We start from the raw sequence: 21,876 nt of genomic DNA, 5'->3' as shown, positions 1-21,876 counted from the left end.
CATATAGACACAGACATACAGGCACACACAGACACAAACATCCATTCCCCCCCTCATGCTCTCATATGCACTCGCTCCACACTCAACCAACGTGGAGACAGACATAAAGAGACGCTGTACACACAGTCACACTCCCCAAGCGTACTCTACAAACCGGGTCTAGGTACCCTTGCCCCTGGAGGGGGTGTGAGATTATTTTGTTATCATATGTTACCTTATATGTGAGATCAAAGTAGTTGCATTAGGATACTGTTGTAGATCATATTATACCCTTAATATAGAGGGGGTGATCAGTATGTAGTTTTAGTTTGCCTTAGACCTCTGACTTTAAAGAGTGTGAAAATCATTAGATCTGTTGGATTGACCTGTATTATGTTGAATGTCTTACATTGTTTCAAAGGAGTTGATAGGATAAAGTATGTTATTTTAATCTCACTGATATCATTTACATGCACTGTTATTATTTCATTATTACTTCATTAGTCTGCATCAGTTTATCAGCAATATATCATTGTATCATTCATCATATCATTCTTAGTAAATCGGCTACAAGGTAATTCTCTACCAGCAATAGCTGTAGCTCCAGGCGGACCCAGTAAGTCAGATAAGGACACTCAACTTTCTTTGGCCTAAACCCACAATTACACAGAGTACACATATTTAAGTCCACACTACACGCACTTACATAGTCATGTAGGACACGCACACACTCATGGAGAACTGTGGGGTCGGCTCAGGACATGCTCTCTGTTTGACATACACACACAATAGACACGAATAGAGATACACACCACACACACACTGTTGTCTCTGAGTGCTGGGCTGAGTGGAAACATCTGGAGGCCATATAAGGTGAACTTTTGGAGGGAACTTCCTGAGTTCTGAGAACTGACTGATACTTATCATGTGACTTGACGGCATCATTGCAATAAAAGCCTTGGGAAGTGATTGTTCGAGGGAGATCGGCTCTTAGAGGCTTGTGATGCTCATCTTCCCCATATAAGATAAGATAAGATAAGATAAGATAGAACTTTATTAATCCCTCGGGTGGGTTCCTCTGGGAAATTCGATTTCCAAAAAAGCACAGCACCGACAGAAGTTACAGAGTTATACACACACACATATATATAAATACAGAGACAATATAAATAAAATATACAAAGGGGATAAATAGAATAAATAGGAATAAAAATAAAAATACAAGTGAATTGCACATTTCAAGTATTGAGTCTATTGCACCGTTGACTATTTACAAAAGTATTGCACAAAAGGTATTGCACAGTGAGGTGAAGAGGCACTACAGCTTAGTTGTTCCCTCCTTTGTCCTCCTGTTTCCCCTCCCTCTCCCCTCCAGAGAGGAGTTAAACAGTCTGATGGCGTGTGGGACAAAGGAGTTTTTAAGTCTGTTAGTTCTTGTCTTTGGGAGAAGCAACCTGTCACTGAACAGACTCTTCTGGTTGTTAATGGCCGTGTGCAGAGGATGCCTGGCATTGTCCATAATGTCCATCAGTTTCTTTAATGTCCTTTTCTCTGCCACTGTCACCAGAGTGTCCAGCTTCATGCCGACCACAGAGCTAGCCCTCCTGATCAGTTTCTCCAGCCTGGATGAGTCCTTCTTTGCTGTGCTGCTCCCCCAGCACACCACAGCATAGAAAAGTACTCCAGCAACCACCGACTGGTAAAACATCCTCAGGAGCTTCCTGCAGATGTTAAAAGACCTCAGCCTCCTGAGGAAGTACAGTCGGCTTTGGGCTTTTTTATACAGGTACTCTGTGTTGCATGACCAGTCCAGTTTATTGTCCACCCACAGCCCGAGGTACTTGTACATATGTATAATATGTACATATGTACATAATATTATACATATGTACATATGTATAATAAAATCACTATTCTGACATCTACTGAGACCATGCAGTCGTTTGTCTTCTCCTCAAAACTCGAATCATGACAGGGGGAACTGCACCCAGACCCAGGTGGTGTTACCCTTTTCCCTGCGGTGGGGAGAGGCAGACCACCCTGACTCCGTAGCAGCAGGGGCCAGCTCCCCCGCTGGCCGCCTTTCCCTGGTGGGTCGCGGAGTGTGAGAGTGCCTACTGGGGTCAGCGGGGGAGCTGGCCCCAGGGAGGGGTTACTTGCCCCTCCCTTCCTTCCCTCCCCATCTCCAGCTGCCTCCCTCTTCCTGCTCCACCACAACCACCCACACATGCAGGGCCTTGGAGTAGGGGTATGTCACCAGGGTGTAGAGGAGGCTCAATTTTAAATACACTTAGACATTGAGGGCTATCAGGAGGGACTATGCGCTTACCTGCTGCTCCTTGGCAGGTAGCTCCATGCCCTCCTGGGTTTTAATTGCACCTTAGAACACACATGCATCAACACTACAATGAGCGGGTGGAGGGAGGTTTGGAGTCTTTTCCCACCCCCATTCTCTGCGGCCTGCTGGAGCGGGAGGGCTAGGAGGAGTTGGCCGTCCGACTGCGGTCTGGAGTGTGGGGCCTCCCTGCTGCTACGGAGTCGGGGTGGTCTGCCTCTCCCCACCGCAGGGAAAAGGGTAACACCACCTGGGTCTGGGTGCAGTTCCCCCCTCCAGGGGCAAGGGTACCTAGACCCGGTTTGTAGAGTACGCTTGGGGAGTGTGACTGTGTGTACAGCGTCTCTTTATGTCTGTCTCCACGTTGGTTGAGTGTGGAGCGAGTGCATATGAGAGCATGAGGGGGGGAATGGATGTTTGTGTCTGTGTGTGCCTGTATGTCTGTGTCTATATGTCAGGTTGGGTATCAGACGCCACCTCTCTGGGGACACCTCAGGCCCTCCAAGGTTTGGAGGCCTATCTCCACCCACCACCACTTCCCCTGCCAGTGGCGGACTCCCTCAGGTGTCGGTGCGTTGGTGGTTCTTTGTGTCTGGGGGTGGGTGTCCAGGTACACACCGGCTCACTCCTTGGCGGCCGCTTGTCGGGGCCTGGAGCCTGGGGCTCGCTCGGGCCCCTTCGGAGGTGGGGTGCCCCCGGCCTCTCGGCCTGGGGCTCGGTCACTCAGGCGCAGCTGGGGGCCGGCGGAGCTCATGGGCGCGTCACTGCAACTCCCCCTGGCTTCTGCTCCGCGGCTGCTGAGTGGACCCTCATCTGGGACTCTCCTCAGCTCTTACTGGAACAGTGGCGCGGCTGCCCCTCTGTTGGTCTTCCATGGTCTCTTGTGTTCTGGGGGCCTCTGGATGTCTAGAGTTTTGATCTCCTCCATACCCGCTTCACACCCTGGAGGACGGGGCTGTGGCCCCCCACACTCCCTAGCAGATCATTACATGGAGAAACCTTTGGAATACAAGCGCGCTGATCCACACAGGTATACACACAGGTGTTCACTGCTCGTAGACCCAAATTACACCTTTCTTGGCTGCTACTTCGAAGCATATCTGTCCTGCGTGCTGCACAACAACATTGAATATTTAGTATTTACTGCTGTTTACACTTAGCTAGGTTAATGCGATGGTGTTGTGTTTAGTATGTTGCTTTGTTTTTGTTTGTTTTTTTGGTTTTTTTGCTTGTTTTCTATTCTTCTCTCAACAGGTGATCCAGGAGATTTTTTTTCTCCCCCCCTTTCTCACTGTCCCTCTCCCCTTCTGTTTTTCCTTTCCTTCCTCTTTCTTTCTCCCTTTCCTATCCCTCACTCATGTCTGTCCCGTCTGTAACATCTGAAAATAAAATATAATAAATAATAAAAACAAAGATCGACCAAATGGACCAATACGGCAATGCCACGATGATCCATTTGGCAAAGTAAATCCATTGGGTATCCTTGTTGGTCTTCAGACAACAATTCTGATGGCTAAAGAACCAAATGGGACAGGCAGAAAAAAAAAAAAAAAAAAAAAAAAAAGAACAGAGGCGGGGGTTTACGACACCAACTCTCTGCCATCTATAATCCAGTTTTGAGATCCCTTCCCAGACGCCTTAACGCCCACTCACATCCTGGGCCATCTGACCTCAGGAATTCGCATGATAAGGTGGGGCCAGGTTTCACAATGAACACACCCGAAACTCTGGCTGATTGGGACCCACGCCCAGTTTCCCACCTTGGCTCAGGCGATTAGAGGATCATCAGGGGGTCCTTTTGTCCCTCTGTGGGGGGGTCACTCCCACTAGGTTTATATCTGGGACTCTCCACCATTTGACCTTAGAACTGAAGAAGCTTCTCGGATGAGAGGTGAAACGTCTTCAAGCAACTTAAAGAAGTCCAGACGCTTTTCTTTGCAAGCTCCTTTGACTACGATGACCTGGATGACTGAGAACCTTCACAGAGATAAAGTTTGTGGGGTTTTTTTTCCATTGTTTAAGCACTGCTTCCAGCCAAGAGTGATACCATATATGCCCCATAGCTGCAGAAAAGGCTAACATTGTTATCTTTTTACAATAAAACAGCTAAACATGAGAGGTTTTTGGACAAAGTGTGTGTTCTCCATTCTTTAAGCACCGGTTCGAGCACAGTTTAAGCACCGGCACCGTTTCAAAAGTACCGGTTTGGTACTGGTATCGGATAAAACCTAAACCATACCCATCCCTACTGAAGACATGACAGAGAGCATCATCTCAAAGATTAGAGCAAGCGTCACTCCAGAGCACTTTTTTTAAAAATTAAATACTAGTAGCACTTTAATATGTATTACCTGACATTTGATATTGAGTAATCCTTTAATATTTTTTTGGGAACGCAGGCATCTGTTTAAAGAAAATGGATTTAATTTTAACAAGTCAGGGGTGAAACTGTTCACCTCCAACTTGTTTTATTCCATACGTCATTCATCTGTGCTTGGTGCCAAGGATGAGATAAACGAGGAGTTATCTCATAAAGAGGAACAAACAGTACTCCAAGAACAGACAAAGCCCAGCAGAAACCTTGAGGAGCAGCTCCATCTGCCCCCACCCGGGAAGAGCCTCAGAAAGGAGAGACATCTGAGGCAAGAAGAGGGGTCCCTATTTGCCTCCAACTCTCTCAACAACACCAACGACCAGGACCAGGGACCACGATCTTCCCCAGTCCCCCAAACCCCTGACAGGCCATCACCCCCATCACCCTCCTCCCCCTCCCTTTCTCCCTCCTCCCCACACCTGAAATTCACTGAGGAGATGATGGAGCAGGTCAATGCTGGGCTCAGATCTACCCCCCCGACCCAATCCCTTTTTGTCCCCCATAAACCCCCCACCAGAGCAGCCAAAGGTTTGCCATTGAGCCCCACCCTCAACAGAGCGATTGAAGTCACGTTGCCCAGCCACGCCCCCCTTAGTTCCTCCTTACCACCTTCATGCTTTGTCTCCGCAGTCTGATGTGTGATGTGTGGAGGGTCCGAGCTGCGAGGATTATGGCAGTGGTGACTTTTTCCAGGAGAAGCTGGGACCCTGTTTACTAGAAGGTTTTAAAATCTCTGTACTTTCAGGTGACAGAAGGAGACACGCGGGGGTTTATCTTTCCAAAGGAATTTGGAAATATATGAATCCAGAGATTTGAACCAATCTTGTGATGGTTTGTTAGGGATCATCAAAAATAAGTAATTTCTTTTTGGCAAGATCATCATTTTTATAGTGGCGACCCTTCCCATGAGTGATATGGGTAAAGATTTCCATCTAGTCAGATCGCCTTCTACTTTCTTTAGAAGTGGGATGTGGTTTAATTTAGTTAGGTCTGAAAGCTTAGGAGAGACATTAATACCTAAATATTTAATATTTCCGGATTGCAGTGGGGCAGAGGAAGAATTATGGAAGGAGCAGTTAATGGGGAGAGCTGTAGATTTTGGCCAGTTAATTGAATAATCTGAAACTCTTGAAAACCAGTTCATTAAAGTAATTACCTCAGAGAGGTTGGTTTGTGTGTTTTGCAGAAAAAGCAACACATCATCCGCATAGAGACTGATTTTATGTTCTATGTTCTTACATTTTATGCCCTTAATTGTTGTAGCCTGTCTAAATGCTGCTGCTAGAGGTTCGATAAAAATTGCAAAAAGTGAAGGGGAGAGTGGGCATCCCTGTCTGGTGCCCCTCAGGAGACAGAAGCTGGAGGATGTCTGGTCATTTGTTCTGATACGAGCTGTTGGGGAATTGTATAATATTCTTATCCAGTTTATGAAAGAGTTTCCAAAACCAAATTTGTGTAAAGTTGCGAATAACAATTTCCAGTTAACTCTGTCAAATGCTTTTTCTGCATCTAGAGATAATATTATGGTTTCGATGTTTTTATCGTATGAGTAGTCTATTAAATTAAGTAATCTACGAGTGTTTGTTGAGGAGTGCCGACCTTTTATGAAACCATTTTGGTCAGGATGAATTAAGAGGGGGGTCATTTTCTCTAATCTCTTTGAGAGAGCTTTGCAGATTATTTTAAGGTCTACATTTAAAAGAGAAATTGGACGATAGCTTGAGGGAAATAAAGGGTCTTTGCCTGGTTTTAGCAGGAGACTAATGTTGGCAGAATTCATATTTGGTGGTAGTCTGCCATTTTCCTCGATTTCCTGCAACATGCCATGGAATACTGGTGCCAAAATTGTCCAGAATTCTTTGTAGAATTCTGCAGGGAAGCCGTCTGGACCTGGAGCCTTATTATTGGGCATACTTATCAGGGCTTCCTGGAGTTCACTTGGCGTCAGTGGCGAATCCAGTTCCATTGCTTGACTGTCTAGTAATTTTGGAAGAGTTACGTTGTCAAGAAATAGATCAATTTCATTTTTAGATGGGTTTATTTGTGGTGAGTATAAAGTTTCATAGAAATCCCTAAAAATGTTGTTTATTCTTCCAGGATCATATATTGTGTTCCCCGATAAATCTTTAGCAGCACATATAGTTGTTTTTTCTTTCTTTATTTTTAGCTGGTTGTGTTTTTTTTTTTATTAATAATTTCATTTAATTCTAGTTTTGTTTTGCGTATTTTGTTCAATGTTTCCTGATCTTGGTTGCACGCGTAGGCTTCTTCTAGTGATTTGATGTTTTTTTCTAATTCCTGAATATTTTTGTTTTCTTCTTTCTTTTTGTGTGATGAGAAAGAAATTATTTTACCTCTCATCACAGCTTTACCTGCTTCCCATAGAACAGAAGCAGATATTCCGGGAGTGTCATTAAAGTCTAAATATGAAGTCCATTCCTTTTTAAAATATTTAATAAAGTCTTCATCTTTAAGTAGTGATATATTAAATCTCCAGTTTTTACTTGGCGTAGTGTTATTCTTGTGCATTAGTGTTAAAGATACAGGAGCATGATCGCTGACAGCTATAGGATGAATCTCAGTGTCTGAAATGTCACACAGCAGTGAGCTGCTGACCAAAAAATAATCCAGACGAGAGTAAGAGTGATGAACATGCGAGAAAAAAGTATATTCCTTACTGGTGGGGTGAAGAGAGCGCCATGCATCGCAAAGACTAAAGTCGCTCATATACTGTTTGATTATATTTGTGGACTGCCAATTGCGCTGAGTTCCTGTTGTGTTGAGCCTATCCATGTCTTCATTTAGTCCAAGGTTGAGGTCACCGCCAAGCATGAGTGTGCAATCAAGGTGTTCAGAGAGTGCACTAAAAAATCCGTGGAAGAATGAGGGTTCATCAACATTTGGACCGTATATACTGACAATACATAGTTTTTTGTTCAATATTGATAGTTTAATAATTAGAAATCTACCCTCTGGATCTATAACTGTATCGAGTACTGTAAAATTAAAATTTTTATGTATTAAAATTGCTACTCCCCGTTGTCTAGAATTATAACAGGCTGCAAACACGTTAGGAAACTCAGGTGTTTTAAGTTCGTTTAAACCTGTGACAGGTTTATGATTTTCTTGTAATAAAACAACATCTGCCTGTAGTTTTTTAAGCTGGTTAAATATCTTTAACCTCTTTCCTCTGGTGCCAGCTCCATTTACATTCCATGTGACAAACCTCAGCATGCCCATAATTGTCTGTGTATGTCTAATGATGTACGCTGGGTGTTTCGTTTAGACAGGTGGAGAGAATGTGGAAACATCCCTTGTTTGTAAATAGAAAGAGAAAAAGAAGTGTGGTGAGAGGTTCCATAAGTCTGACTGTGTGTGTGAATATTCACTAATATGAACAAGCGTGGCTTGCTTATGTGTCCTGCAAGTCTGTGCGTGCTGTGAGGCTGTTGTGAATGTGCTGCCGTTGAGCTGATGTGTTTGCGTGATCGTGGTGTGAAAATATGGAGAAATAGAGGGTGTTGTTTGTAGGTGAGTGGGGAAGTAGGTGACCACAGCAGTGAAAGACAAGAGAAAGAAAGAAACCACATGAACTGTGAGCGACAACAACAAAAAAGAAATGAAACGGAAACATTCCAATTAAAGCAATGACGGAGGGTGACGGTGTTATATCTGCTATGACATCATATTGATATTACTAGGTTAAACCCATGTTAAAAGAGAAAGTGTGAATGAATAAGAAAAGAGTGTAGCGGGTTCTTATCTGGAGTGCAGTCAATATAACCACGGTGTGGTGCCGGGGTCGCGGTAGAGCTGTCCGTCCATGTAGAGCCGGTCCACGGCGATGACAGCACGGGAGCCTTTCTGGATGAAGCTACGTCGAACTGGGAACAGGACCTTGCATCGTTCCAGGATCTCTTTGGGGAACTGGTCGTTCACGCTGAAGTCCGTTCCTTTCAGCTCTCTGCCGCGACTCTTCACCTGTTCCTTCTGTTTGAATTGACCGAATTTGGCCACAATAGGCCGTGGTCTCCCGGTCCGCGACCGCGCGCCCCCCAAGCGATGTCCTCCGGCAGCTTCAGGTGGATTTTAATGAAGTTTTTCACCGTTGCCTCTGCGTCCTCTCCGGCAGTTTCTGGAATACCAGAAAACACAAGATTATCTCTCATGCTACGGGCTTGTAGATCTATAACGGACTCTTTTATTTTTTTTATTTTCAATGTTTAGTTGGGTCACGTTATCGGTGAGAGATTTGACCGACTCCCGTAGCGTGGCATTTTCAGCGGCAAGCGTTTCCACCTGCTGCTGGCTGAATTCCAGGGATTCTCTCAGAGATTTAAATTCCCGGTGTAAAATCTCCACCAGGGACAGCCTCGCATCGAAACTGGACAATCGCTTGTCGATTGACTCCAGGATGTCTGCGATGTCTTTGCCGGCAGGCGATGTTGTACCGGGGGAGTCTGCGATATCTCTTCGATGACGGCGTCTCAATTTTGGCCGGGGAAGATGCACTCTGGGCCTTCTTCATTACTAAATCTTGAAAACAGCGGTCGATGTAATCTTGGAGAGCGTCTAAACTCTCCCCGTTGTCCTCCAGGGTGTTAGAGATGATAAAACAGATGTTGTTAGTTATATGACAATTGAGTACATTTGGTAATACTGAAGCTTGAAAAACCTTTGTTAAACTCTATGCTACCATTTGCTTTTTCTCCGCCAAAATCTCCGGCGTCTGACGTCACCTACAACATGGGTCGCTTACCATACCCGTCACTTCCCTCTCGGAGATCTCTGTCCGCCTCTGTTCAAAGATGGTCGCTCACAGTGGACATAGATGTCTTCTTTCACTCCTCTTTCAAACCATCTGTCCTCTCTGTCCAAAATGTGAACATTGGCATCCTCGAAAGAGTGTCCTTTATCCTTAAGATGCAGATGGACTGCTGAGTCTTGTCCTGTGGAGGTGGCTCTTCTGTGTTGTGCCATGCGCTTGTGAAGTGGCTGTTTGGTCTCTCCAATGTAGAGGTCTGAGCATTCCTCGCTGCACTGTACAGCATACACCACATTGTTAAGTTTGTGTTTTGGCGTTTTGAGCGTGTACACGCTCAGACAGAAACTGGTTCACCCGAAAGACAAAACGCCAAAACAGCTACTCCTGTTTAATGTTTTACTGTCTCATTTCACTCATTAGATAAAAAACCGTAACCCCTGAAAACTGACCCAATCAGAGTTGATGTCACAGCTCCAGGGTGCCGGCATATCAAATGCTCGTGCACTGCAGTGTTGCTGTCAAAGATGGAAAGCAGTCTGCATTTAACTTTGTTTTTTCTTTGTTTTTGTTTTCTGTGAAATGCTTTCAGATTTTTAACAATTCTTAGTTTCCATTTTCTGCCATTTCGCCGTTTGTGCAGCGTTCTTTTTCGTTAGCGTTAAGTGTAGTCTTTACAGACGATGTCGATGATACTGTCCCAATAGTTTCCTGTAGTATACTGCACTTACAAAAATACTTTTATGTATTAGTATTAAGACGTGCTGACAATAAAATTATATGTCAAAAAACGTTTTATAGTCAACATCATTGATTATGTCAACGAATCGTTGCAGCACTAATGAACAGAAGAAACCTGCATCAGGGCTCTTTAAGCTCACACTGTAAAAAATAAAGAAATAAGAGGCTAATACTAACAAGGGAGTAAGAAAACCTTTAAAATTGATCAAAATACAGTTATACACCCCTCCTTTGAAATGTAAACATTTTCCAAAGCTATCCAGTGATTTGATGGGCTGCTTTTGGCCCACAGGCTCTATGTTTGACACCTCCGCTATGAACCTTTTCTTCAGGCAGTAAAGGGATTTTAGGAGCAGAGGGCAATATTCAGATACTTTTCATTCTTGAACTTAATGTCTTACCTTGTTTTCATTGTATGATAATCATGATTGGAAACGGCTAATGGGTAATATACATGTAATATGTTAAATGTTGCAAGGTATGGGCAACATTTTAAACTGTATTAATGCAAGCACCTTTCAATCTTTCTCTGCAAGGCACAACCTATGAGTTACACTCTTGCTACTTGATGCAGAGTTACACACGTCACTAACTAATGTTCTGTTTGTGCGTCTGGATGAAGAATGAAGCGGCGACCCCTGACTCTAGCTTCTGCTGGAGCCGATAACATGAAGATGGACTTCTCCCAGTCAGAGGTAAGAAACAACGTTTGAGTTTGTGTGACTGTGTTAGTTCTGCACTCGCAGGCCTTGCTAGCTCAGAGACTTATCACTGTGAACAAAAGCAAGACAGTCAGAGCTCAATCGGTTTTTAGTTGCAAGTGAAGTCCGATCAGGATCTTGGAGCTCCAAGCTCCTCACCTGATCCCAGCCAACTTCAAACTCCAGCCTTCCCTTACAGCCTTTTTTTTTTTTTTTTTTTTCTTCAGTGAAAGCACAAACACCCCATTGTAAAACCCATATGGTGTGTTGTAAAAGCTAAGGCACTGTGTTTGTGTGTATGTATGCATATGCGAGCATGTGAGTGCGTGTGTATGTGTGTTTGTATACGTGACTTCCTGGTTACAACCGTTTAACAACATCTCAAGTCATAAAAGGGGCATCTCCCGTCACGCCATATCTGACTTAACCCCGTTAATGGTCCACCATATACAAGCATAGGTGAGCCCACAAAGGGCAGGAAGTGAACATTCCTTACCAGATAAGGAAACCAGAACCTTATATGCAAGTGTGCCTGCAGTTGGAAACTATAGCTAAAAAGCTTGCCCCAAATTCCTACATTTAAGGCTTAACAGAAAAATATCTAATCATGCAGTTCAAGACAAGGGGTCCGTTCTTCGTACCTCGCTAAGTAAGTTAGCTGGATTTGATTGTTGACGATTTCGCGTGATCTTGGATCATTCGGTTCTCCGAAGCTCATCCGGGACTTGCTGTCATAGCAACAGATCCGTAAGCGTAAACCTGCTCGGGAGCAGGTTTACTTTATGCAAACAAGATTAGATCGCGGCCACTCAGGTATGTCCGCTTCATGTATACGAAAGCAACAGCGATATTTTACCACCGTTTTACCATAAATAAATATTATCAATGTAACTAAAGATAATGCAGTATTTGATTCTTTTATTGATTTCATACAGATACATACAGGTCATTTCCTAAAAAAAAAAAGGGAAATGTACTATTAATCATTCTATTTCATGTATTTGATTATTTCAGATGTAATTCATATTTTAGAGTAGTAATAGTAAATTACTTCGTGTAATCAAGATGAGAGACCACGGCTATAAAAGCGAAGGTGGATTTGGGAAGTCTGTCGCAGCCATGTCCTGTCCGTATACGTGAGCCACCCATTGCGGAAGGTGCAAGATTGATAAGGAGAGTTTTCAGAATTCAGCGTATATTGCGGGACAGACAGGATCCTTTAGCTCAGCGCGACAGTGTGCTCATAGAGAGATATCGATTTTCCCGTGAGGGTATTATTTACTTAACCAACTTGTTGACGAAGGGGTGCAGGACCACCACCTGTCTTTTTTTGCTCTGCCCTTTTCTTGGTTGCTGTTATAAACAAACAAACAGATTATTTCAGGGACTCTTTTCAAGAGACTAAAAGCAATATGAGTGATAAATATTACCATTCTGTAGAATATTCTTATATTTCACTTTTACTTGTTCCCATGTTCTAGTGGGTCCTGTCGTGGCTCTAATGTGAAAGAGGATATAATGTAATATAATATAATATGATATAATGTAATATAATATAATAAATTTACCCTACTGCCTACTGGTGTTGGCCAGAGGGGCCGATGGCGCGATATGGCAGCCTCGCTTCTGTCAGTCTGCCGCAGGGCAGCTGTGGCTACAACCGTAGCTGCTTCCACCAGTGTGTGAATGTGAGAGTGAATGAATAGTGGCATTGTAAAGCGCTTTGGGTGCCTTGAAAAGCGCTATATAAATCCAATCCATTATTATTATTATTATTATTATTATTATTATTATTATTAAATTACGTCCGAGTTTAATTTGTCAGCAACTTTCTGCCAGCCCTCTCTCCTTGCTTTTGCAGCCTTTGCAGTGTTCCCTTGCGTTTTAATTAAACTCTGAAACTCCTGAAATCCCTCACTCAAGAGTTCTTGCTCTGCTGCCGAAAAATACCGAGCGCGCTCCTTCGACATTTTCGCTGACCAATCAGAGGGTTGCCGATCAATGTTTCTACTATCGATGCGTAGCCCCTTTTACGACACCCAGTGATCTCACATTACTTCATCCAGCTGTACTAATCGTCAACAACAGGTGTGGTCGGAGAACCGGAATAGCGAGCTCAAAGTTGGCGCGATGATTTGATCTTGGATGTGTCATTTGATCTTGGATGTAGTAAGCGAGGTACGAAGAACGGACCCCAGGTTTACAAATTTAAAGCACAACAATGACAACTTTTAACAAAATCACTCTAACAGACTGTTGCTTTTTTGTGCATGGTTGTACATGCCATTTTATCTGCTGGATAGCACTAACATCTGAGTCTACTGCATGCAGTTCTGCCCTTTGTTTCTGTTAGATAAACATCTGTATACAGTTGTGTGCACACAATTTAAAAAAAAACAAAAAACATTAAAAAACAAACAGTCAAAACACTTTATTTTTTGTTCATTAACAAACAATCATTTTTAATTGATCCTGTGTGGATTCCTGTTAATTATGGTATGTCTAAAAATTTGGGCACCCTATTATGGGAACGCTTAAGGGGAAAATGTTCTACTCCTGAACAATGATGTAAACAAGACTTTTTGTAAATTACCCCAAGACATTAAGGCGATAGCTCTTAGATTACCTTCACAGCCCCTTCCTGAAGGAGCCTTGAAAATCTGTTGATCATAAATATGCTGTGTGTGCAAGACAGCTACAAAATATATATTTTTTTCACTTGAAAAATGAACACAGCAGTATACATGTGATTTTGCGTACAGGTGCAAAAACTGATGGAGCAGGAGGTTCCCAGTGCAACTGAAACTAAACTCCAGGGTTTAATAGAGAGTATTCAAAAGCTTGAACATGGAGTGAACTTTGAAAGGTCCATTGAAAAACTTGAGGTCAGTACTGCATATGTTTACATATCTGTCCAGTTTTTAATTAATGCCATCTCACGTGTGGACATATTCATCGCCGCCCATTGTGGTTTTCTTTTTTCCAGTCTTTCTTCTTGTCTCTCTCCATGCTTCCCTGTTTTAATGTCACCAAGCTATCTTAAAATCAGTCTCTAGGTCTGTCATGTTCTTTTTTTGTGTGCATTTGTTCCTAAATTTTAGAGCAAGCGGTAAAACTTTTGGGCATCTATACTTAGGCTCTGCTTTCTTATATTGTTTCTTAGTTTATTTCTTGATTAGAGGGAATCAAGCTAAATTTGTGTGCGCACCTTTTTTTTTTTTTTTGCAGGTCTAGAGAGTCTGCAACTCCAGTTACTTGGGGAAAATATTGTTTATTCCCCAATCACTGAGCAAGTGTTTGTGGCAGGTTGCTTGCTGTTAATTGGTAAAAATGGTTGTAAAGAGTGTGCTGTGCCACAGAACCTCCTCTGGTCTCTACCAGATTGCCATGGTTGCCTGTAGTTTGAATGTGAGACGACGGCCTGTCTCCTAACACTTGCTAACTAAAAAATGAGCAGGAGTGAAACTTGAAGAAGCGTGAACACTGCCATTAAAGTAAAAGTTGTATTTTTGAATATCTCTGAAACCAATGCTTTTCAAAAAGTCTAACTTTTGAAGATAAGCTGTCTTAATTTCCTGTTGCTGTAGTACTCCTTACAGTTTCGGTACTGCTTAGCGAGTAGTTGGCGCTGTAAATAAGTCAGTGTCTTGCATCCAAACTAAGCCATCGAAGCAATCACGGAGGTTTTTGGTGCCGAACCATATACCTCTTTGCAATTAGTTTCACCTAGCAACAGCAAGTAACCTCCCACAATGTGATGCCAGTTTTACTAACTGGTCTGCATGACTGAGACTGGGGATTCCACTTTTTTTTTTCTTTCTAATTTCATAGCAATCAGTGGTTTCCAGCCAGTCTCTAGGCCTGTGTGACTGGGGCCTAAGACGAAGTAGTGTTTAAATAAAAAAAGAAAAAACAAACAAAAAAAATCCAAACAAACCCTAACACACTTTTTTCTCCCCCACAGGCACGAGTTAAAATATTGTCTAAAAGAGCAGAAGCTGCTATTGACTATGTGACAAAGATGCAAAAAAAGGTAACAAAGACAAAATGCACAGTAGAATTAATCACATTTTTTAATTTTATGGAATTTAATATTGAAACACTATTCATTGTGTACATGCAGTAATTTAAAAATCCTAACGCAACATGATCAATTTTACCATTTTAACTTTCAGAATGCAGCGCCCACTCTGGTCAGGTATGTAGAACCAGCTCTAATATATTAATCTTTAAAAATGAAGACCCTTCTCTTTTTTTTTCTTTTACTTTCTCCTTTTTTCTTCTCTTTTCTTTCTTTTCTTTTTCCTCTTTTTTTCTTTCGTTTTCTTTTTCCTCCTTCTTTTCAGGACTTAATGAATGAGGTGGTCATGTGAACTTATTAACCCTGTCATGCATGAACTATGCCAACCTCAATCAGGACCCCCATTCATCCTTAGGCATGAAAAGATGAATAAAAATCCTGACTGAGGTTATCATAATTCATGCATGAAACAGCTAAATAACAATAATTACAAAGAAACACATCATACATCTATAGTAACATTAAAGGACCAGGCAGGGCTTGGAGTGACACATCAGTGTCCAGTGTAGGGGTTTAAGTATACCATCAAAATGAAGACCCTGATGTGACTTTATGGTTGTGATTTATTTTATCAGTCTGTGATGGTTCTCAGTCATCCAGGTCATCGTAGTCAAAGGAGCTTGGAAAGAAAAGCGTCTGGACTTCTTTAAGTTGCTTGAAGACGTTTCACCTCTCATCCAAGAAGCTTCTTCAGTTCTAAGGTCAAATGGTGGAGAGTCCCAGATATAAACCTAGTGGGAGTGACCCCCCACAGAGGGACAAAAGGACCCCCTGATGATCCTCTAATCGCCTGAGCCAAGGTGTGAAACTGGGCGTGGGTCCCAATCAGCCAGAGTTTCGGGTGTGTTCATTGTGAAACCTGGCCCCACCTTATCATGCGAATTCCTGAGGTCAGATGGCCCAGGATGTGAGTGGGCGTTAAGGCGTCTGGGAAGGGAACTCAAAACTGGATTATAGATGGCAGAGAGTTGGTGTCGTAAACCCCCGCCTCTGTTCAAAGATGGTCGCTCACAGTGGACATAGATGGCTTCTTTCACTCCTCTTTCAAACCATCTGTCCTCTCTGTCCAAAATGTGAACACACCCGAAACTCTGGCTGATTGGGACCCATGCCCAGTTTCACACCTTGGCTCAGGCGATTAGAGGATCATCAGGGGGTCCTTTTGTCCCTCTGTGGGGGGATACTCCCACTAGGTTTATATCTGGGACTCTCCACCATTTGACCTTAGAACTGAAGAAGCTTCTCGGATGAGAGGTGAAACGTCTTCAAGCAACTTAAAGAAGTCCAGACGCTTTTCTTTCCAAGCTTCTTTGACATTTATTTTATCAGTTTTGTTACAATTTCATTTAATCCGCAGAACAAATTCAGAAGAAAGAGACATGGAAGCTGTTTCACAGAGTAAGAACCTACCAAGCACATTAATATCACTGAGTATTTCTTGCTGAAATTAATATTTATTCAATGCCATTTTTATTTCTCAATAGATGCAACCAAGAACGGAGGGCTCTTTCAGATGATGGTAAATATGCCATTGTTTATTTAGTCAGTTTTTTAAAAATAGTTTAAAATCACTTATTGATTTAAAATTTTGTTGGGGTCAGCAGCTTCTTGAAAGGTCTCAGGGTAAAATTTCACAGTAAAACATCTGCATTGGGGTTCATATTCAAAGCTTATTGGTTCTTTCTATCCAGGAAATCACAAGACAGACACTTAAGAAGATGCGTGCTGACGGTAAAGGTAAGTTTATTCACATGCAGGAGTTTTTAATGTGTTAAGGTATATAGTTTTGCATTTGTATGGATGGGCATGACCTGTGTAGTATATGTGCACATGTGAAAATTGAGATTTACTCATTTCTGTATGTATTCTGGTAATGCTACCAGTTATAAGCTTTTATTTTGAACCCCAAAAGAAGAAAGGGATATACTTCTATTTCACCAATGATAGAATAACCAGTTAAGTCTGTCTCAGGGAAATATTTAAATAGATTAATAAGTTGGGCACAAGTTGGGCAGCTAGCGTCTTTGTTATCATGGCGATGATGCAGATCCTTTAAGATGATTTTTACTAAGAAGTTCTTAGATTGTCATGTCTCATTTATAAAATGTCTTTACTTTGTAAAACAAGAGTATTTTGGTTTCATACATGTAAATGTTTGTGTACCTCAAATCTAAAATGCGTATCTTATTTTGCTTGTGCTAACGTTCTTTCTCTGCAGATACAATAAGCTGTTATAATACCTTGAAATGTAATAATATGAATCAGCATATGAATAAACTATATCCCTTTTCCTGCTATTTCCCATCCCTTCTGTCACTTGTTATTTTACATAATCCACATAAGCTTTGATGGCTGCCATGGCAGATTTAAATGAGGAGCAGCGTCCTCCAACTCCTAACAGCCCATTGGAGTATGAGGTAGGAGCCTTTAAAAATAAGCAATATTACATAACTGCACGTACACTCATATGACCCCTTTACTAGGTAAACCTTGTTAGTACTGGATTGGTCTCGCTTTGGCTTCATTCTTCATGACAAGGTGCTGGAAAGATTGCTCCGAGATTTTGGTCCATATTGACATGATGAGTCACACAGTTGCTGCAGATTAGTCAGTTGCACTTCTATCTCCAGTTCCACCACATCCCAAAGGTGCTCTACTGGATTGAGATTTGATGTTTAAGAAACTAGTTTGAGGTTGGTGACATGGTGAGTTATCTTGGTGAATCTTGGCCGCCATCAGAAGATTGTTATACTGGGGTTATAAAGGGATGAACAAAGAAAGAATAGTAAGAGAGGCTGTGTCATTTAAACAATGCTCACTGGGTGCTAAGTGGCCCAGTGTGTCCCACACTAGTGCGTCACCACCAGCCCAAACTATTGATAGAAGGTAGGATCCATGGGTTCATGTTTTCACGTTGTTTACGTCACATTTTGAACCTGCTGTCTGAATGTTGGAGCAGAAGCCACGATACAGAGCAAACAACATTTTTCCCATTTTTGTATTTTCCAGTATTGGTTTAAGCTCACTTTCCTGTTCTTAGCTGATATGAGTGGCAGCCCCTGTGGTCTTTTGATGTTATAACCCATCTGCTATAAGGTTTACCTTGTTGTGCATTTAGAGATGCTCTTCTGCATACCTTTTGTTGGAAAAAGTGGTTATTGGCATCCCTTTTGCCAAGTTTGAACATCAGCAGTTTGTCTTGACCATGTCTAAATGGAATAAGTTGCTGCTATGGGTTTGGCTGATTACTCAGTTGTCCAATGAAGTAGCCAGTGATTGTATATGCCAGTTATGAGAACTACAGAAGCACACAAAAGTAATGCTGGTTCCATAAGATAATAAATCACCTACCAGCTGAATCTTTGTCTGTTTTCTGTCTTGAGTTCATTTGTCCATCTTTGTTTTTGGTCTCTGAGTTGAGGAGTTGATGCAGTTTGAGAATCCAAAGGGTCAAAGAGTGAAAGTAGACGGTATCTTTCATGACAAGACGAGAGACATTGATAGAGACACAGAGCATGTAATTCAAGTAGACTGCATGTTGGCATCTTTGTCAGCATATATCTCTTTCCCTCCCAACTGGTGATAGCAGATACCCGCCTCCTCCCTTATCCTGAATCTGTTGGAGGTCTTTTTTTTTTTCTAAAGAGAGCTCTTCAGTCAGATAGTTGGGGTTTTATCTTTCTGACCTTTGAGAGGTGTTTAATATATATATATATTTTCAGCACTATAAGGCACACTTAAAATCCTATCATTTTCTCAAACATCGACAGTGTGCCTATTTATGAATTCCTGGTTATGCTTATTGACCTCGAACCGATTTTATGTGGTACACAGCGCTCAAAAATTGGTCAAAAAATGTTTTAGTATAACTTTGGTAAGCTGCACCACTTGATGGATTGTCGGAGCAGTACGTCTACCGTAGTAATCTGGGTGCAAACTCCGCTTCAGATCCCAAACTCTCATTTCTCGTTTCTTAGCCTATTGGTTCTTGCCCTAATATACATTTTAACAGTTGTGAAATAGTCAGCTGTGTACCAACCTGACTTCTGCACAACCCCATTAAGAAGGCAAGAAATTCCACAAATGAACCCTGACACACCTGTCAAGTGAAAACCATTTTAGGTGACTACATCAGGAAGCTCATTGAGAGAAGGCCAAGGGTTTGCAGCGCTGACAACAAATCAAAGGAATCTAAAATATAAAACTTATTATTTATCCATTTTTCTTTGCTAAATAATTCCAGATATCTTGCTATATATATATTTTAATGTCTTTAGTTTGTATCTACAATGTAGAAAGTAGTAAAAATAAAAGCTGTACAATGAGAAGGTGTGTCCAAACTTTTGACTGGTAGTGTATAATAATAATAATAATAATAATAATAATAATAATAATAATAATAATAATAATAATAATAATAATGATAACGATAATAATAATAACAATACATAAATTTAATTTTGCATAATTTTAATTTGAGGTCAATATTAATACTTTATATTTTAAAGCACTTTGATTTTTGTAACATGCTATATAAATAAGCTTTACTTACTCATTATTATAATTATTATTATTTATTATTATTATTGTCGTAATAATTTCACCTCTAATTTAGTGGCTTTCTTTCTGCCCAGGAAACCACGAGAAGAGGAGTAAAGAGGACGCATGAAGGTAATGAAGAAAAGTCAACCATTTTTAATTTTTATAACAAAAATCCCCCTTTTCCTACTTCCTCCTGTTTCTTCCCTTCTCCTCCTTCACATTTTAAATAATCTGTATTAAATTATGACAGCTGCCACGACTGATTCAAATGAGGAGCGGCTGCCTCCAGTTCTGACTCCTCAACGGCCTTTTCAGCTTAAGGTGGGATGCTTTACTATGCGCTCTTTTATTTATTTTGCCACAAATGAATGTGTGGAGGCTATTTGAGCAAGCAAAAAATAGTTCTTTTAAATGTCTTTTCATTTTTTTTTTTAAATCATTACTGACATCTTCCATTTTGGCATGTGTAAAACCAGCATGAGTACACAGCTAAGCAAGAAAAAGAAAACAGTGAAGAAGAGTTTGAAGAGCCGAAGCATCGAAAGGTGAAAACAGAATGTGTCTCTTCTGTCGCCACGAGGAGTCCCAGTCACACTGACTCAGAGCAGGTAATACACCCATGCTGAAAATACATTTGGTTCATTCCACTCTTTGAGGTACATCACACCCACTCACTTAAGTTTCCTTCCTTCCTCAGAACGGACTCTCGTTACCTCCTCTTCCTTCTAGACCCTTCCCCTCCGTCCTGAACATGGAAGCGGCCTCGTATAGCATCCCTCAGAAACTTGAAGTAAATCTGGCCCTCATCAGAAACCCCAGCGGCCTCTCTATCCTCTGGAAAGTGGTGGAGGAAGACCCATCTGCTCCACCCATGGACAGTTACACGTAAGAAGCAGTGTTGAACTCATCACTGTGTGTCGAGCGTGTAGTTTCTCAGCCCTACGACCAATATGAAAAACAAAAGGTCCTCATGAGGATCTCACTGTGACGCTGCTGCCAGTTTTTGTAACCACCTGATGGAAGCAGTCAGTGAGTTCTTAGGCTTTACTAGTAATCTTGACTTTAAGTTACTCACTGATGATATTGTTTTTTTCTGTTCTTTGTCCCTGTTGCAGGATCTTCCTAACTATGGAAAAGGTTAAGGGCAGTGGCGCTTTCCCAGACTGGAATATCCTCGGTGAGGTGAAGGCCTTGAATTTGCCCATGTGTGTGCTGGTCAGAAAGTATAAGCCTGGTCACAGGGTGTGTGCGGCTGTGGTGGGTAAAGATGTATTTGGCCGGTATGGACCTTATAGTGCAGTCGCTACTTCAGTCATACCCGAGTAGTTGGGAAGAGGACATGAAGCCGCCTATTTAAATTTCCAGCTGCTCACTCTTGAGTTTGTGCTGGACAGCATGGACAGTCCTTGTGCTGATGTTGTTTCGGGGCCAGTGTTTTGCTCACATAGTTTTTAAGTACCATAAACCTTAATGGTCACATAAAGCTAAAGAAGCTGCACTTTGTAACTTGTGCCTTTCATCAGTATTTTCGGTTCAGATGGAAAACGGTGAACTTTTGTTTCAAGCTCTTCTTTCTTTGTCTGCTTTCAGATTGTTAAGGACAGTGTTGCATATCACTGTTAAGGTCACCATGATTCAATTAGTGCATTACTTCAAAATATAGTACAGTTTACCTCTAATATACATCTCCAAAACAATGTTGCATTATTATTATTGTTATTATTATTGTTGTTAATAAAACTTTATTGTGCTCTTTGTGGGGTTTTATTCTTTGACTGTCAATGGAAAATTGTACTTAGTAGTCAGTATAATCTTTTAATGATATAAGTTTGCATATGGTAGAATACTGCATGTAATCATTTGCGTTTAGAAGTATATAGTTGGTGGCATACTGAAAGAATGTCTCATCCTAGGAGGTCTGTAACAACTTGGTGTACATTCCAGGGTGTTCTGGCGTTCACCCCCAGATCCTAGGAGCATGGGAAAGGTCGTACCTTGTCTTATTGTTTTACGGTAGGATTAACGTAGCTATGTCCGTTTTAGTCTAAGTGCCTTTTTTACATATAGATGAACTGTTGGATTTTTCAGACCAGCAGGTTAAGGGAAGTTGTTTATGGGGTCACACTCTGACACACACACATATACACTTCCGCATTCCAATGTAAGGAACAAACGCCCACTGATCTATAAATAAAGACCAGGGTAGTCTCTCAGGGCGAGTATCAGAGCCCTCAGTCTCAGTTCGAGTACTCTGTGCTGCCCTTGTATACAAGTAAAACTGTGTCTTTCTCCTCTCTGATTCTCAGCTGAAGAAGTGTCTTAGAATACATCTCTTGACAATGACTAGTACTTTGGTTTCTT

General features: G+C 41.7%; 1 protein-coding gene across 1 annotated transcript in view; it reads left to right on the top strand.

Moving 5' to 3' along the window:
- Positions 1 to 21,237, top strand: part of LOC113021058 (activating transcription factor 7-interacting protein 2) — a 30,825-nt gene extending 9,588 nt beyond the window's left edge. The window contains exons 2-14 of the mRNA XM_026165472.1: positions 10,814 to 10,886; positions 13,655 to 13,777; positions 14,857 to 14,925; positions 15,068 to 15,090; positions 16,331 to 16,371; positions 16,458 to 16,492; positions 16,665 to 16,710; positions 17,317 to 17,390; positions 19,608 to 19,644; positions 19,766 to 19,836; positions 19,992 to 20,123; positions 20,213 to 20,400; positions 20,631 to 21,237. Coding sequence (XP_026021257.1) covers positions 10,815 to 10,886; positions 13,655 to 13,777; positions 14,857 to 14,925; positions 15,068 to 15,090; positions 16,331 to 16,371; positions 16,458 to 16,492; positions 16,665 to 16,710; positions 17,317 to 17,390; positions 19,608 to 19,644; positions 19,766 to 19,836; positions 19,992 to 20,123; positions 20,213 to 20,400; positions 20,631 to 20,841 — 1,122 coding nt within the window. The 5' untranslated portion in view covers position 10,814 and the 3' untranslated portion in view covers positions 20,842 to 21,237. The remainder of the gene's footprint in view (positions 1 to 10,813; positions 10,887 to 13,654; positions 13,778 to 14,856; positions 14,926 to 15,067; positions 15,091 to 16,330; positions 16,372 to 16,457; positions 16,493 to 16,664; positions 16,711 to 17,316; positions 17,391 to 19,607; positions 19,645 to 19,765; positions 19,837 to 19,991; positions 20,124 to 20,212; positions 20,401 to 20,630) is intronic.
- Positions 21,238 to 21,876: the final 639 nt, after the last annotated feature.

This window comes from Astatotilapia calliptera, chromosome 4 (genome assembly GCF_900246225.1).
Source record: "Astatotilapia calliptera chromosome 4, fAstCal1.2, whole genome shotgun sequence".
Lineage (NCBI taxonomy): Eukaryota > Metazoa > Chordata > Actinopteri > Cichliformes > Cichlidae > Astatotilapia > Astatotilapia calliptera.
The sequence above is the reverse complement of the archived record's forward strand: the minus strand, read 5'-3'. Positions and strand labels throughout refer to the sequence as shown.